General features: G+C 42.5%; 1 protein-coding gene across 6 annotated transcripts in view; it reads left to right on the top strand.

Moving 5' to 3' along the window:
* Nucleotides 1-18,270, top strand: part of HDX (highly divergent homeobox) — a 102,092-nt gene that overhangs the window by 64,601 nt on the left and 19,221 nt on the right. For 3 of the 6 annotated variants that reach the window (XM_072626897.1, XM_072626898.1, XM_072626896.1), the window contains 2 exons: nucleotides 4,754-4,961; nucleotides 14,017-14,096. In XM_072626897.1, coding sequence (XP_072482998.1) covers nucleotides 4,754-4,961; nucleotides 14,017-14,096 — 288 coding nt within the window. Of the gene's footprint in view, nucleotides 1-4,753; nucleotides 4,962-7,582; nucleotides 11,267-14,016; nucleotides 14,097-18,270 lie in introns of those variants that run through there. The other 3 variants (XR_011971234.1, XR_011971235.1, XM_072626899.1) reach the window with 3 other exon arrangements.

Below are 18,270 nucleotides of genomic sequence, written 5' to 3'. Positions count from 1 at the left end.
GCAGAAGTGAGTTTGGCATTGCCTGTACCACACCTGCTGGGGGCAGCCCTTCCCTAGTTTACCCCCACCCCCTGCAAAAAGCTGGCTCAAGGCCGCAGCACATTTCCTTGTAGCTGAGCCGAGTGGATTATCTGCTCTTTGGAACAGTAGGAACCAGTTAATTCAGTGTCTGCTCCATGCTCAGGATGGTACCAAGCTGGTACTAAGGTGTGCATGATGCAGAAGAGGACAGAGCATATAGACGCTTACAATCAAGTTGAGGAGCTAGAGCAAAGCCTCTTGAAATGGTGAACCAGCAGTAGAAGGGAGTGTGTGCATAACACATTGACAGTTACAGACCATGAGGACTTTAGGGATTCAAAGAAAGAAGAAATCATTGTGGGCAGAAATGGGCATTGTAGGCCTTGTTGGGGAGTAGGTAAGAACTGAGTGGACCTTGAGCTGACTGTGTAAGAAATATCTTTTTCAATCGTTCCATTGAAAAGCATTTAATAAAAAGCAAATTATGGCTCTTGATTTTCCCCCTCTGTGCCAGGTGGCCATGGCTACATGGTAGTTGTTCTGAAAAAAGATCTCTGATATTTCAGTGGACTGCAGGCTCAGTATGAGTCACCAGTGACGTATGGCCTCCTAGAAAGCTCATGTGCTCTTGGACCTAGCATGCCTAAGGAGGTGATAGTCTCAGTATACTCTGCCCTGGTCCAACACATCTGGAGTATTACATTCAGTTCTGGGCACTAAAGGATAGTGATGAATTGGAAAGTGTTCAGAAGGTGGCAACCAGGGCACTAAAAGGCCTTAGCATCATGCCATAGGGGGAGTCTCTTAAAGGAACTGGGGAAGTTTAGCACAAGTAAGAGAAAACCTTGGGGCAGGGTACATGATAGCTGTTGTCAGCTGCAGAGCTATTAGGACTGTTGGTTTTGGTCTCAGAGGGCAGAGATAGGAATGATAAGTAGCAGTTACAAAGAGACAAATTGAGGTAAGGAAAAACTTTGTAAAAATGAAAATGATCCCAGCATGATGGACACTGTGGAGAGGTAGAGATCTTCAGGCAGAGGCTGGACGACCACCAGTTTGTCCAGGTACACAGGTAGACTGGGTGGGCCTCTGAGGTCTCATGTAGCTCTGGACTTCTCAGATGACTTCCCTGAAGGTGTGCCCTCTATTGAGGCACTTGTTGACAGAATGCAGAGACCAAGCAAGAGTTTACTCCACATTACCCAGCCCCTTCTCTCCCAGAAGGAGGAACTAAAGCAACTACTGCAAGCTTCACTGAAGCTAGGGGAGCCTGCAGCCTCCCCCACAGTGTGGGGCCCAGTGGACTTCCAGAGGAAATGGGTTCTCTTAAGAGAACTAGGGGGCAAAGATGACCTGCTCTGTAACTCTAAAGAACTCCATTCCCCCCAAAATACCCTTTGAGCTCCTCAACAGGCCACGCTCATAGTAGGCACTTAATAAATGCTCTTTGATTGAGCTGATTTTTTTCAGCTGTGGGTAAGTGAAATGAACCACTTGTACCTCACTTTGGGGTCTTTGGCTCGTGATTGGTGGAAAGGAGGGAAGAATTGGCAGAGCTTGGTTTTTTTGCTATTTTGCCTCTTGACCTTTGTCTCTAAAAGGTCTAAGGGGGAAGTGTCAGAACCTTTCTCTACTGGCCTTGTGTGTTACTCTCATGTGGTTCTTTGATGGGCTCTTTAATGTACGGCTCGACTGACTCTCATTAAGCAGGTCCATATTGAGCACCTACTGTATGCAGGATGCTGAGTGAGATGCCAGGGACCCAAAGGTCTCTCATGGCATGTGTAATTTAGTGGAGGAGCTCTCCTGTGTGGGTCAGGGTCAGAGTGGATCGATATCCAAATATCCCCTCATTCACTCAAGCACTTGAATGATGGGCATATGTTTCAATGTTGACAAAACACTGTCAAAGTGATTTTTTCCGGATTGAAATAAACTTCTTGGAAAACAGATTTGTTTTTCATCTTTCTGCATGGTGTTTACTTTCAGAGTAGCAGGATTTATTTGAAATCTCTTTAAAAGGAAGAGTAGCTTTTTGCTTGTAATACAGCTTTACTTTGGCTTTAAGTTAGATATGTTCCTGAAAAGTTATGCTCAAAGTGCATAAAGCAATCTCTGTTATCTGGCCTTAGTGACTAGGAGCTAGAAAGATACTGAGAGATCATCTGGTCTAATCCTTATCTGTTACGGATGAGGAAACCAAGGCCCAGGGACATGCAGTGATTTGCCCAAAGACACACAGCTAGTTGGGGTCAGAACCAGGACTAAGTCTTGAGTAGCCTGATTCCCAGGCCACAGTCCTTTCTACTGCTCTCAGTGTATGTTTCTCTCCAGGGAAAGAGCACCAAAGGTTGAGTAGCCTGCCCAGCATTTTCAGATGATTGGGGGAGTGGGAGCAGGGGTGGATTTGATGGCCTGCAATATAACTCACTAAGTTAATCAACCTGCAAGATTTGTGTATAATATGGGATGGCAAGGGATCTGGGAACCATCTTGTCCGAGAATAGTTGAAGGAACTGGGAGTGTCTGGCCTAGAAAAGAGACGAGTTAAGACATAATTGCCATCTTCGAATGCTTGAAGGATTCACGTATAAAAGGGAGTGGGCTTATTTTCTCTTGCTCCAGAAGGCAAAAGCTAGGATTGAGGGATATGGAGAAGTTTGGTTTGGCTCATTATAAGAAATTAATTTCTGATAGAAACAATGGAATGGGCCGCCTTGCAAAGTAGGGAGCCCTCTATCACTGGAAATGTTCCAGCAAAGAAAAAAAGGTGATCTTTTCAGTGTAGACGTAGAAGGGATTCTGACTTGGAGAGGGATGTTGGACTAGGTGGCTCTGAGGTCCTTTCCAGCTCAATGATTGTGTGATCCTGTAATACTGCACAACATAACTTCGATTATATCTTTTTAGAGAAGCGTATTTTCCCAGTGCCTTCTATTATATTTTGAAAGATGTGTCTCCACAGAAGAAAACTTAGACACGAAGCCTAATATTCATTCCAAGAAATATTTTGCCTTTTGTTTACGCTGATGCGTACACAACCCCCAGAAAAATGGAGTTGGGGAGCTTCTTGGGTTGGTGGGCCTCAGGACCCTTTGTCTTTCTACCTCTTAGCTCCTTCCCATCCCGTATGATCCGAGCAACCTTAGGAATCTCTTGGAGAGACCATATCTTCCCTCTTCTGTCCCTGCCATGGTTTTTCCTGCATATCCATGGGTCATATCATAAAAGAAAAGGAAACTTTTTTGTTATCACTTGATAAACATCAATATTCAGTTAGGAAATATAGGAAGCGCATGGCAATTTAATGAGGCTGTGGTAAGAAGTTCTAGCTTCTAAGTTTTCTGAAGTGTAACAATACTTTTTCACAGAGACAATGTAATGGGGAATTTAAATGGAATTCTACTGTTTAAACGAGTATTTCTCCTATGGGAGAAGTTAGCAAAGCCAGAAAAATTAATATACATAAATATTTTTCTTTCCTACGGGGTGATTTTCACTTGGGACTTCACAAAAACAATCCATGTGTTTCACAGCGTATATTTAGTATTGAATACTGAATGCATTCAAGAGACTACATTTCCTGAATTTGAAGGGAAACTACATGGCAAAAATGAAAATGAATATGTCTTCTTGGTCTTAGTTTTGGGGTTTTCTTCTTATGTTGCATTGGTACAAAATGGCCCAAATAGAAGAGGCATTGTATTGATAATGGGGAATGGTATGATACGATGGCAAGGCCTCAGGACCAAGTTGTGCTATGAATGAACTATGTGACCTAGGGCTGGCCACCTCTGTTCTCGAAAGCCTTTCTGCATCTATAAAATTGCAGTAGATGGTCTTAGAGGACATCCAAGAATCTTTAAGCTGGGAGGGCTATCCAATTCTAATGCTGGAGGTCATTTCCTCTACAGTGATGGCCCTCTAGAAAGCCTAGATGATATCAGCTGTTTAACTGTATTCAAATTGGAGCAGGAAATCATTGCATTGCATTGATTCGTTTTCTGTTCTATTTCAGAGATATCTTTACAAGGGGTAAAAAAACAAAGAAACAATAATTCAACTTGAGTTTTGTGGATGATGTTGACTAGACCAGTGAGGCTACAAATCCTGGCCACAAAAATGAGCTTTGTGTAAATTATGTGAGGAACTTGAGATGCAAATTAGTTATCAATCCAATAAACCTGACTTTGAAGCTACTTGAAGCACTGAGCTGATAGCAAGAGGACGAAAGTCAATAAGGCAGATTTTCACCTAGGAAAAGCAAGATTGGAAATGGGACATAAGCTTTAGTTATAGCTACATGCCCAGTTCCTTTGGGAACCCAACCAATCTGTTTTTCTTTTGAAAGATGTGGTGGATTATTTTCTCTGGGAAAAAAAAAGTAATGAACTCCATGTTGCTTGGCATTGTGGGTGTTTTAAATAAATATGATCTTGCAGCTAAGCTGTTTTGAAGTGAGCATATCGTCATTTTTGCTTATACTTCGTTGACTCACAATAAAACAACAACAACCACCAGGATGGTTGTGAGCAAAGCTCTTTGTGAACTGCCAAGTGTTATTTAAAGGCAAATAGAGCTGGTCGTTATTCAATGTATTTTACTTTTTTCTGTTTCTCATTTAAATGAAAAGCCCATTCTGTTTTACTCAGAGCCTTTCCTTTCTCTTCATGCTCAGAACTAATGAGGTTTCTATGTGTTCAAAAGTTTCCATTGTATCTCCCTTATAAAGACTTGGATTGGGAATCGAAGAAGAAAATATCGTTTAATGGGGATTGAAGTTCCACCTCCCAGAGGCGGCCCTGCTGACTTCTCGGAGCAGCCAGAGTCGGGCCCTTTGTCTGCACTAGCATCAGGAGAGGAAGCTGGGCCTGAGGTAGTGGAGGATAACGACAGAAATGATGAAGTATCCATCTGTTTATCTGACGGAAGCTCTCAAGGTACTCTTCTTGCTGCATCTTCTAATAAATACCCTTGACAAAGGCCTGGTTTTCAGTGGTTATTTGACTTGATTTTCAGCGTTTGCACTTAAGGTTCATACATTTTGTTAAGCATTTAAACAGAAATTGACTTTTTTTAACTGTTTCTTCTTAAACATTAGGCCACAAGAAGGAATATATTTTCATCTGAATTTAGCCCAAATTTTGAATTTCTGCTTCTTGCCACAGGCTTTATTCCAGAACTAAGAAAATATTTGTTTTGATGCTTTTTGTAAATGTGATCAAGTATGGCATCAAAAACCCACTATCCTGAAAGCTAGTGATGGTATCATGGAAAGAACCCTGCCCTGGGTCCCCGAACCTGTGACCAGCAGGACCATTGAATCAGGGGTCAGATATTTTAAATAACCCTGGAATATTTGTTTAGGAACACTGTGACTTCAAGCAGAGAAAAGAGAGCTATTCTGATAACCTTTCAAGGTATAAAGAACCCCAGAAGATGTACCGAGTACACCAAAAGTCCCAATACAATACCAAACCATTCAAGCTTAATTTTATTGCTCTGAACATTTTGAGACACCCTGTATTTTTTCCTATGCATAGAGGTACTCCTTGCTTCCTTCTAGCACCCTGCTTCTCATCTAGTATTCCCCCCACTGGCTACCAGCACCCACCAACCTCTTCTGAAGTCCGTGTCATCTGACTCTTCCACCCTCTCCTGACCTTTCTTGCTGTCATTCACCTAGTTGCTGTCCCACCTTTTGCTATGATTTTGGCATCAGGATCAAAGTCTTGGTAACCACTCCCTTCCTGGCTGTCCCCCTCAGAGATTTAACTAGCCATACTCTTGGCCCTTCTATCAGCCCATCTTCAGTCTTTCTTGGCCTCTCAATTTCTATGACCTCTTCTCCACTGGACTTCAGCTGCCCAATAGGATGGCCATATCTTAGGCCTCACTAACCCTTGAAAATGCACAACCTCCAAGGCACCATGGAGTAGTAGATGGAATGCTGGACTTGGAGTCAGGAATACTCAGGTTTAAATCCCACTTACTAGCTGGGTCATCCTGGGCAAGTCAGTTAGCTTCTTTTTGTCTCCATTTACTCTTCTATAAAATGAGATTGGACTTCATGGCCTCTAAGTTCTCTTACAGATCCCAAGTTCTGCAATGCCAGGCCCTATATAATCTCCTCTTCTTCAGTGTTTCTCACTCCTTTACTCCTTCTATGCCTATTCCTTGCTGGAATAGTGACCTTTGGCCTTTTGATTCTTCCTGGCTCTTTCTCTCTCTCTATTAAACCAGGTCTGCCTTACTTTCCTTTCTAACCAGTCTTGACCTTATGATCAGCCACTTCGGCATGCTTCCTCCTCCAGCCCTAAATTCCTTGCTTGTCCCCTGGACCTTTTAATATTTGTGCCCTGCTAACCCTCAGCCCTGGGATTCTGCCATCTGCCTCCTTGACTTCTATTTCCTGAGGTGCCAAAGGCTGCTGGAAGAAATACAGAAATCTCCAGAACTGGGTTCAATAGAAATTTCCACTCCCTGCTAGACAGAAATACCTTACTTGGCTCCCAAGGATGGTTTGAGAGCCCTCAGGTTTCTCCTCTTATCACTAACCCTCTCTGTCCCCTCTCCCTTCACTTCCAGCAGATAACCTTGCCTTCCACTCTACTGAAACTATTGACACTGCTACCCAGGAACGTGAAAGTATTCAGTTGCACCCATCTAATCCTCTCAGTGGCCTCTCTTGTCCTTTCTTTCTTCTCTGCTGTCTCAGAGACAGAGGTGGCCTTCTTCTCCCTAAAAGGAGCCCCACTGCTAAGACTGTAGAGCCCAGTCCTTCCCTTTTCTTCCGGGAGCCTCCCTTCATCTGCAGTGTGCCATCTCTCCTTCCCCAAGGGTCTTTTTCCCCTTAGTCTATAAACAAGTTTTGTTCCCCTTTATCCCTTAAAAACAACAATAACAATAATAGCTAACCCCCCTTCCTTTGATCCTGGAGTCCTGTCAAGCTATTGTCCCCTCTCTCTCCTCCCTTTCACTGCCAGACTCCCAGAAGGAACAATTGAAACTCATTCCACCCCCACACACCTATCTCAACCACTAGTTTCTGACCCTTCCACTATAAAGAAGCAGTTCTCTACCAGATCATTGCCAGATTCAACATTTGGTTGTTTGGTGTTTGGGTCTTTTGAGGGAAAGGAGTGGGGAGGTTGGCTTTTCTGTCCTCTTCCTCTATACTTCCTTGACATCCATGACGTTGTATTGGCATGATTCCCGCCCCCCCCCATTCTCTGAGGTTGTTTCCAGGTTGAACATTTGGTGATTCTGAAATCCCACTTGCATTTGCTAAAACACAAAGACCATTCCTAAAAAGTCATCTTTATTTTTGAAATGCTTCAGATGGTAAAGCACCATTATTGCGTATCTGCTGCTTCAATAATAAAGACAAATGAAAGAACTAAACAGAGAAACTGAGGCACAGAGTTAGTGACAGTGGCTGGCTGAGAAACAGAACTCATGTTATACGACATCTCATTTGTAGCCCAGGTCTTGATCCATTAATTGAGCTTTGGAACCAAAATGTGGCTTGAGAACCCTTGGCCATTTTCCTCCTGTTTAGGGTAACTCATACCTCATGCTAATTGAGCACCTGAATAGAACTTGGTCTAAAGGGGCCAAGGTCTCCCATTTCATCCTGGACCATCTCCAGTCATCTTGATGAATATCTGGTCACTGAATCCAGATGGCTCCGGAGGAGAAAGTGAGGCTGGTGACCTTGCACAGCCCTTCCTCACTCAAAACAAAGTCAAGTGCAAGTCACATCATCATTTCTCTGATGGCATGGTCTTCTTCGGCAATGAAGGACGAACACAACAATCTGTGAGTAGACCCAGCTGCCTGAATGGGGACCCAGCTAGCTGGGTAACTCAACTCCTCATCTCCTGTCTCTCTCTTCCCCTTCTCCTATCCAAAGGAAGGTAAATTTGGATGGCCAGAGGATGACCAGTTAACTTGGGGTTTACTGGCTAGATTTCTTCTTTTTCTTTCTTTTTCCTTTTTCTTTTCCTTTTCCTTTCCTTTCCTTTCCCTTCTCTTTAAACCTACTGCACTCTGAAGCCCATAGATTGTACAAGGCTAGGCCCCTGCTCAAGTTCCAGTTAAGGGCTGTTTTCCGGACCCTCCTGGCTTAAGACTGATTATCAATAGTAACTGTTGCTGTTTCCCTCCCAGCTTGATTTAGTTGTTTTTCTTTGCCTCATTAAAGGGGCCATCCCCTGACTACTTCTCAAACAGGTCTATTCACTGAATGGGTTGTTACTTCACCCTAAGTGAACACCTGAATAGGCCTTGGCCTAAAGGGGCCAAGGTCTTCCGTTGCATCCTGGGCCTCCTGTCATTCTGATGAATATCTGGTTACTGGATCCAAAAGGCTCCGGAAGAGAAAGAGAGGCTGGTGACCTGGCACAGCCCTCCCTCACTCAAAACTAAGTCAAGTGCAAGTCATGTCATCATTTCTCTGGTGGCATGGTCTTCTTTGGCAACGAAGGATCAACACAAGGGTAACTCATAAGGAAACATCCAGTAGTATCAGAGGGAGTGCATGGAAGTGAGTAGGCATAAGTCATAGGACTTAGGAGGATGGGAAGCAAAGTCTGACAGCTCTCTATTATAAGGGAAGAAAAAAACAGGGAAATATTAGGGACCAGAGAGAGACCAGGAAAACCAAGAAACACAGGAGATTGTCATTCTCTCTGCTCCCCACCCCTCTCCAGATCTCAAAAGAAAAATCTTAACTGGAAAAAAGTGAGAGTCCATTTTAAAGTTGCCAGTGGACCATAGCTTCTCCATTGGCATCCTTTATCACTGAATAGTGTGTTCTCTTAGACAGCTGGCATGGTAATCAAGACCTAATGAGAGAAAGGGGAGAGAGGATTTAATGCCCGCTGCAGAGACCACTTGATGAAAAGTGAGATTGCCTCCAATTCCTCTCAGTGGCTTATTTTTCACAGCTGCATGGAAACCTTTTTATTCTCCTCAGAAATTGCAACAGAAAAGCATAAAAGCATTTGCCAGGCTGAAAGGAGCCTTGTGCGGATAGGTGACCCCTGGTTCCAGCCTATTCTCTTGCTCATTTTGTTCAGAGAGAATGCTAATCTGATTGGTTTGAATGTCTCGATTAAGTGTGATTGTGTCATCTGGCCTGGCTTAATATTATCTAACCTCAAAAGAAATGGAGCTCTCCCAAGCTAACCAGCTCCCATGCTCAGGGCCTGAGCATTTCAATAAGCAAATAACATTCGCTGACCTTCATATCATGTTTAAAGGCTTCCAAAGTGCTGGCCACACTCTACCTCATTGGACCCTCCCCCTCCCCTCTATTAAGTATTATTAGCCGAATTTTCTAGATAACAAAACTGAGGCTTACGGAGATAAAGCAACAGTGATCACATAGGTACTAAAGTGTTGGAGGCAGGATTCAAAACCAGATCTCTCCGGATGCTTCCCATTTTATCACACTGCCTCTTGAGGTTCATTATCAAGTCTTTCTTGGAGGCTATTAGTCTTTTCCTCTAGAACCAAGTTTATGATCTGATTCACTGCCCTTGCTGAGTGGCAAAAACTAAACAACTGAAAGAAATCCAGAGTTGTAGCTACTGGACCAAGTGGATGCCATTGAAACATTAGGGGAGGGCTCACTCACCAGAATGCATATCAGAGCAGAAAACAGGCCCCCTTTTCATCTCCCCAGGGTGCATTGTGATAGTCTAGGATTCTAGGAAAGCCTGATCAGGAGGGATCCAGAGGTAGAAAGGAAAGGACAAAATTAAGACTTGGCCCAAGTCAATTCTTTGGTTCATGGCCAAAGTGGGAGGGGGGTTTGGGGGAAACTGGAAGGGACCTTCAGTGATCACCTAGTAATCCAAACCCTGAGAAGGTAAGTGACATAAACGATCAATTTCTTAGGGGGCAGAACCTCAGTTTCCCAATTTCCAGCTCATGAAGGAAGATTAGAAGGAAACAAGAATTTATGAAGCCCCTACTATGTGCCAGGCATTGTGCTAAGCTCTTTAGAAATGCCAGTCTTCACAACCACCTTGGGAGATAGGTGCTATTATGATCCCGATTTTACAGTCAAGGAAAACTGAGGCCATCTGGTTAGCAATATCTGAGGCCAGATTTGAACTGAGGCCTTCCTGACTCCAGGTCTAGTGGGGCTAACCGAAAAGAGTTGTTTCACTGCAGGAGACAACTCAAACAGTCTAAGATTTCTCCAGCTTTACTTTTCTGTTCTCTTAGGGATTTAAAAATATATGGTGTTTTGGCTTTTAAAATTTATCTGTTTCTAAGATAAGAATCTAAGCACCAAGGGACTAGATATTGTCTTTAGGAAAAAAAAATCACCTGATAGTTTTCACTTTAGCACCACCAAAGACAATAAACTTTTCCACTTTAACTTCACCTCTGGGCAGAGGTGCCGCATCAGCAGCCCTTACTCAGATGGGCTTTTTTGATCTTCTTGGAAGAAAAGGACTCAATGCACATAATTAGTCTCTCTGTGTCCCAGTTTTCCCATCTCTACAATGGGGATAACATTTCATCAAATAATTGCTTCTAGTAATACCCCCAAATAGCTACCAGCTAAAGTTCTAGGTAAATAATTAATAAGATTTGGTTCCACTTCTTACCCTGAAGGAATAATTAGTGAATGTCCTTGGGTCTTCGAGCTGTGATTTCTCTAATTATCCACCTGGTCTTTGCTACCCGACTCTTTCCTTCAGGGATCTACCTCACATATTAACACACCTCATACTCTAAAAGTGGTGGTTCCGTCTTTTTCTTTCCCATTCCCAAGCCAGCTAACCCAGCCAGTTTCCAATCTATGCAGGTGTCCTTCAGGCAGGTTCATTGTTTGATGTATTTCTATAAAGTGAATCCTAATGTTCTCTTGACTCCTCTTAGAAAAGAGGAGATATGTTCTTTTGGGGCCAAGAAATGATCTCTACATCTAGTAAAATCATGCCAAAAATTGGAGGGAAAAAAACTTTTAGTATCACCTCTTCTTTAAAAAGTTTAACCTTCTGCTAAAACATTGATGATTCTTTCCATAGCTTCGGCTCTTTATCGCCCTGCTAGGGAATACTGCACTTTCCACATCTCATCCCTTCCCTTTTCCAATTTTGTCCTCTCCCCTTCTTCTTTCTTTTTCCCTCCTTCAGAAATGTGTAGAGGAGGCATGGTGAGAAGTGATGGGGAACCCACTATGATCGCTCTGTTTGCCCCCCAGCCTCAAGCCCTGGCTCAGGTAACGACACAGGCTCATATAATTTGTGCTAAAAGGGTCCTTAGAAATTATCTAGTTCCATCCTGTCAGTTTACAGATAAGGAAACTGAGTCTCAGGGAGCTTAAATGACTTTCAGATAATGACCCCAGTAAAAACCAAATAGCAAAGCTAGGATTCTAATCTAAGTCTTTGGACTTTACATCCTGTGTTCTTTCCACTGCACCATGCTGTGCATTGGTTGGTCAAGCCCGTTAGGCTCATTTCATGGAGAGAAAAATGCGTATGGTTGCTAAGAGAGCCTTTGAAGCCTTCTAACCACTGCACTGAGTAAAGTGCTTAGAGAACTATCCCAGTCAGCACCTCTAACATTAAGTTCTTCCAGGATTCCCCTTTTGAGCTTTATCTGCTATGCTCACATTACACTGATTCCATAGTTACAGCATACTGCCTTTGTCTATCGGGCTCTCTGGAATTTGACTAACCAATAACTATGTATTTGTTTATTTTCCCTTTAGTAAAGTTCCTTTCTTTCCAAATAACAAGACATGAAAAATTTGGTTTTGTGACACTTTTGCTTGTGTTGACCAGCTTCTAAAGAGTCAGCACCATCACTTTCTGAGATGCATCTCTTTTCCTCTTATACCCTTTTAATTTTGAAATCTTCCGGTGGCTTTAATGCACGCTTTCCAGAATGTGAAGAATCAGGCAGGAGAAGTTGTTAGTGAAGGCATGTTGATGCAGAAGTTATGAGAAAGTGAGATCAGAGACATGATACAGACTTCCAGAAATAATACATGTAATACATGTAAATAATACATGTAAAGTCACTGATGAGGAAAGGCCACCACAGGGGATACTTACTGCTCAGTCTGATGACACCTTGCCCACCCTTACTTCTTATAAGGTTGCTGATTAAATATGCTTTGAAATGTCAAAATTATTAATAAGATAAGTTTCTTCTTCAAAAATTGTCCTACTTTTACTCATGTTGACAACTAAAAAAGTCTGTTAAGAGCTCTCTAAGTACTTTGTACTCTCATCCACTAAGCTTTGGGATTAGTCTTTCACCTGTTTCCCCATTACTGGGAGTCATGGGCTTGGGGAAAAAAACAACTTAAGAGAGCTGACAAATATTTTGCTGCTGATTTGTAAGACTAAGGTAATGTCTAACTCTAAAGAAATCTAAGTACCTTTCCATTCATCCAAGTAATCCCTCTGACCTCAATTCAAGGCTTATTCTAAAGTAGTAATTCTCAAAGTGTGATCTGGAGACCCCTTAGGGTCCCCGAGACCTTTTTAGTGGGTCTACAAGGTCAAAATTTATTTTCATAATAATACCTAGGTGGTATTATTTTTCATTTCTAATAGGTTAAATGTCAATAGAGATAACCCATATGAATAAAAGTTCTTGATTGGGACAATTTTTAAGAGTGTTGAGTCAATAAGGTTGAGAATCACTGTTCTAAGGCCTTGTCATAGAAGTGATTGTGGGGTTTTAAAGATTATATGGGTGGAACACTAGTTCTGCCAAGTCTGTGAGTGAAAGAAACGGCTGGTACATGTGCTGTCCAAGAACTAGCTCTGAAGAGTGAGGAAGGGTTTCTCATCAGAAGTTTGATTGATAGATGAGACATTTTTTCAGCTCCTGTGATTCACAGAGATCTTCCACTCAGGTATGGAAGAGCTTTGAGCCACACTGGCACAGGGAATGCCTACATTGATGACATCTGGGTTCCTTGAAGTCTTGGCACAAGCATGTACAAAGGGAGCTCTGTGCCATGTGCTGGGGGAGATCAGGGGCTTCCTCAATGGGGATACTCCATCCCATGGAGAAAACCCTCTCAGTTTTCAAATTAGTACCCCTCCCCCCTCACCCCAAGGACCTTTCCCCCTTCAGCTTCACCTCTGGGTAGAAGTGCCTGATCAGCAGCCCTTATTTGGAATGGGTTATTTTAATCTCCTTGGAGGAACAGGGCTCAACCAAAGTAATTAGACTTCCTTTGTCCTAGTTTTCCCGTTTGTATAATGGAGACAATGTTTCATCCAAAAAGTTGTTTTGTTTAACACTGCTGAGAAAAAAAGTGTGGTATTTTAGATAGGGAGTCATCCTTTGAGACTGAAGGGCTTACGTTTAAGTCCTATCTCTCACATATACTAGCTGTGTGACTGTGGGTAAGTCACTTAACCTTTCTTTGCTCTAGGCAACTCTCCAAGATTGCAATTTACAGAGAACTTGCTGAGCTATGTTGGTGGGGTGATTTTCTACTCTCAGAGTTCTCCATCTTGATGAAATCCTGGTTCTGGGTCCCTCCAAAAATGGAAAATGTCCCTAAACAGCTAAGACTCTATGCAAGTGCTAGATAAATAATTCCAGGGATTTGTTCCATCTCCTAGCCTTAAGTAACAACAGGTGAATGTCTGTTGGAGAACAAATGGCCAGTGGAAGGCTAGTCTCACCTGATGAATCCAAAGGCCTTGAAAATGTTGAGCAAATCCCCAGGACATGATGCTCCAGAAACACTCTAGTGATTTTGCTGTCCCTTTTTTTGTAGAGGGGAAAATGGAGGCCCAAGGAGTATCTATGTGACTTCTCTGTGAGTCAGCATTCTCATCCCTGATTTGGACCCTGTATCATATCTCTGGCCATGTCCCTGGCCATGTCTCTCAAAGTGCTTTTCTAAGGAGGCAGGCAATGTCTGTCACCCTGGAGGATTATCGTGAATGAAACTTGGAGAGTATAACCAATGGTGTTTTTTTTTAATTTCTATAGAAGAGCCCAGTGAAGCAGTTCCAAATGAAGCAAGTAGGCACAAGGAAGAAGACCCCAGCACAGTGTCCACAGACAACGTGGTATGTATGCTTTGAAATGCCCTTGGAACCAAGTGACAGGCTCATAAAAGGACAGACATTTCCAGTCAGTGACAATGTCAGCATTGTTAGAAAGGGAAGTTTTTTTATGTTGTCATTTCTGTCCCGGAAATTATTCTTTTCAGAGAGTCACAAATGTAAATAGCTAATGAATGCTTGGTATTCATACAACATTTTACACCTAAGAAATCGTTTTTCTTCAGCACTCTTGGAAAGCAGCAGAATTCTCCTCTTTGGACAGATGGTAGGATTAAAACGGAATTAAGCCCAAGAACATGAAGGAAGCCATTGTTAGTGCTGGGACTCGTATTCAGGCCTTCCTGGCTTGGAGTTCTCCCTTGCAGACCACACCTCTGCCTCTTCGAATCGTATCAGTTCTTAGGGTAGCCTCAGCCTTTGCTGTATTTGGAACTTTCTCCTCTTTCTAAGGGAAGCAGGGTCCTTTCATCAACCCAGTAAAGTTTGAAATTATGAAAAAGAGAAAGCATTGGAAGCAGACGAACAAAAAGGAGTCTGTGTACATGTATGAATCGAATCAGCTTTTGAAATATATACAAGTCTTTGTTGTTGTTGGGGGAAAGGGAGTGAAAGGGAGACGTAAGTCCAGAACTGTGATTTCATTGGGATGGAGAATTTCTGGTGTGGGAATGCTTCCCACCAATAAAGCTCTTTGATTCTACAATTTATATATAAATCCACGATTTATAATCTTAGAGTATACTGAAAGTTTAAGTGATTGCCGAGTCACATAGTCAGCATTATGTCAGAGGATGAGCTTGAACTTAAGTCTTGTGAGCTCCAAGAGCAGCCCATTATCCACTATGCCATCCTATACCTTAAACCCAGAATAAGGAGAACTCATTTACATTAGTGCTTTATAGCTACAAAGTACAATGCAGTTGTCACAATGACCCTATCAAATCATTTAAATATTAGTATTACCATTTTATAGGTGAAGAAACCAAGGCTCAGAAAAGTTGTGATCTGTCAGAGTCTGATACCCCATAAATGACAGACTTGTGGGGCCTAGTTTGTCTAAACCCTGTCCTAGGCAAGAGTGTTAACATTATTTTAATGATATCTCTCTCTAGATGCTATCGAGACATTCAGCACTTAGCATAGTGCCTGGCACTTAATAAATGTTGATTGATTGATTCAGATTCCAGGACCAACTTTAAACTAAGGCACATTAGAAAAGAGCCCTGTGTATTTGCTTTGGTTCCATTAAATCAGCATTTGGGGTTTGTGCTCAACCTTTAAAAATATGGCTCCTGAGGCTGATTTTCTAATGTACGTGACACTGCTCCCTAGACTCACCATGATCCCCATTTGTGGATTTTCACCATTAGAATGTTACAATGGGTATTAATAATATGTTGCTCATTTCCACAACTCAAGGCTAAAATGGAATGGGTTCAATCTTGGTGACCTCTATTTAATAAAAACCCATGTATTCCCCCAGTTTCCCTTGGGAATGTCAGAATTTGTCTCTTGCCTTTGCAAAAAAAGAAAAATGGACTTTAGCTCCCAGTCAAGTGCTCAGGCTAGCAAAACATCCTGCATGGAACACATTTTATTTAACCTAACAGAAAATGTAAAGAACTCCTACTTTAGTCTATAAACAATCAAGTCTACTTCCTTTCCCTTGCTGGTTGACCTCTACTTTACTGAGAGACCTAAATAGTCTTCCTGACTTATAGTGTTACCCTGGATGGAACAGGGTCACTTCCACACACATAAACCTATACACATATACATACCCTTGAAATTGCTAGAGAATCAAGCAATTCTTCTTGGATCATGCTAAGTTCAGGATCTTCTTTCTCTCTCTCTCCCTCCCCCCATTTAAGAATTTTCAGTTCCTGTAAATTACATCAGTCACATTGCTCTGTAGCCCCAGTTTAGAGAATGTGCTATGTGTTATTTTGCACAGCTTATACGAATCTCCTAAATGCTTTCCCCAGTGCCTTTTGTTGTTTTTGTTGTTGTTCAGTCACGTCCAACTCTCTGTGACCCCTTTTGGGGTTCTCTTGGTAAAGATACTGGAGTGGTTTGCCATTTCTTTCTCCAGCTCATTTTACAGATGACGAAACTGAAGCAAACAGGGTTAAGTGACTTGCCCAAGATCACACAGCTGGGAAGTGTCTGAGGCCGGACTTGAACTCAAGAAGATGAGTCTTCTGATTCCAAGCCCAGAGCTCTAAGCACTGTGCCACCTAGCTACCCCTGTGCACAGGTTACACCGGGGTATACATTATCCTCTCTAAGTTTCTGTTTTTAGATCACAAAGGGGATTCACACTGAGCTGTTAACAGTTAGTAAGACCTATGTGTGAACAAATTGTTTCAGTTGTTTTCCTCCTTGCTGGAAAGTCCTTCACCCCCAGTTTATTTGTAGTATCAGCTCACATTTACATAGTATCTAGTTTACATCGATTTTAACAAAGCATTTAACAAAGTATCCGATGTTATTCTTATGGGAAAAAAAAGATGGAGAGATATGAACTAGATAGTGATACGATTACATGTATTTGGAAACCTTGGAATGTCTAGACTCAAAGAATAGTCGTTGATGGTTCAGTGTCAGCTTGGCAGGTATCCAGTGGCATGCCCCAAAGATCTATGTGGTGTAATCCCTTTTTATCAATGACTTGGGTAGAGGCATTTTGGTTTGCTCATCACATTTGCAGATGCCACAAAGCTGGACGGGGTGGAGAGAGAGAATCAACACACTGGAGGACTAGGACAAGATCAGGAGTTTGACTTCATGAACTTCATGAACTTCAGTTAGGGTAAATGTCAAGTTTTACACTTGAGTTCAGTAAACTGACCTCTCTGGGGATGGCAGAGTTAGATGACAATTAGCTTGGGAAAAGATCTGGCAGTTTGAAAGAAATCAGCATTGTGTGATGTGGCAACCCAAAAAGCTCATGTGACTTCAGCCTACACTGCAAGAGGCCAAGCTTACAGGAGACGATGGTTCCTCTCTACTCTTGCCTGGTTCATCCGCTCTGGTGGTATCATGTTCACTTCTGGTACCCCAGTTTAAAAAGGACCTGACTAAGTTAGAGGACCTCCAGAAGAGGCAGCCAGGATGGCAGAAGGCCTCAAGTCTGGGTCGTACCTATAAAAAAAGATTTTGAAAGGACCTGGGCCTTTTACTCTGGAAAAAAGAAGACTAGGAAAATTATAGCTCTTTTCAAGTGTTTGAAAGGCAGCTGTCACACCAGGGAGATTATGTTTGTTCTGTTTGGCCCCAAAAAGCGGAACCAGGAGTGAGGTTTGGCTATTGCAAAGCAGTAAATTCAAGCTTGATGTCAGAAAATACTCAACAAGAGCTGTTTAAAGTGGGAGGAGCTGCCTTGGGAGGAGGTAGTGGTCTCTGGAAGGTGGGTACAGTAGAGAGTATGCTAGGCCTAGAGTCAGAAGCCTGGAGTTCAAATGTGCCTCAGATACTTCTTAGCTTATGTGGGCCCTTGTCAAGTCACCGAACTGCCTCAGTTTTCTCAACTGCAAAATGGGGATAACAATTGCACCAACCTCCCAGGGTTGCTGTGAGGACAAAATAATATTGATAAAGCACTTTGCAAATCTCAAAACATGATACAAATGCTAGCTCTAGTGTCCTCCTCCTGGCAGGTCTTCTGGGGGGCGGGGGGCAACGAGGATGACCTCATGGCAGTATAGCATCGTGTGGTTCCTTTCAACTCTCAAATCCTGGGATTCGGTGAAAGCATCCTCTCATATTAGACCATGAGGTAGATTGTAGTATCAGCATTCTTCCTTTTTTCTAAGATGAATACTGGATCAGAGTCGAAGTAATGCTTGTTTGAGTTCTGACTGCCATTACTAGTAGGACCACCTTGGACATGTCACTCAGTTTCTTTTAGGGAAGCAACTTTAGACAGTGGAAAGAGGCCTGGCTTTGGAGTCAGGTGACTTGAATTCAGATCTCTCCTCTGCCACTCCTTAGCTGTGTGACCTTGGGCAAGTCACCTAACTCCTTTGACCTTTACTTTCTTCATCTTTGAAATTAAGGGGCTGGGATCAGATGATATCTGAACTCCTTTATAGCTTCAAGTGTATCATCTCAGAACTTCTATTTCCTCCCCCAGAAAATGAGGATGAGAATTCTTGCACCGTTAATCTTACAAGAT

The sequence above is a fragment of the Notamacropus eugenii genome, chromosome X (assembly GCF_028372415.1).
Source record: "Notamacropus eugenii isolate mMacEug1 chromosome X, mMacEug1.pri_v2, whole genome shotgun sequence".
Lineage (NCBI taxonomy): Eukaryota > Metazoa > Chordata > Mammalia > Diprotodontia > Macropodidae > Notamacropus > Notamacropus eugenii.
This window is presented reverse-complemented; position numbering and strand designations above follow the sequence as displayed.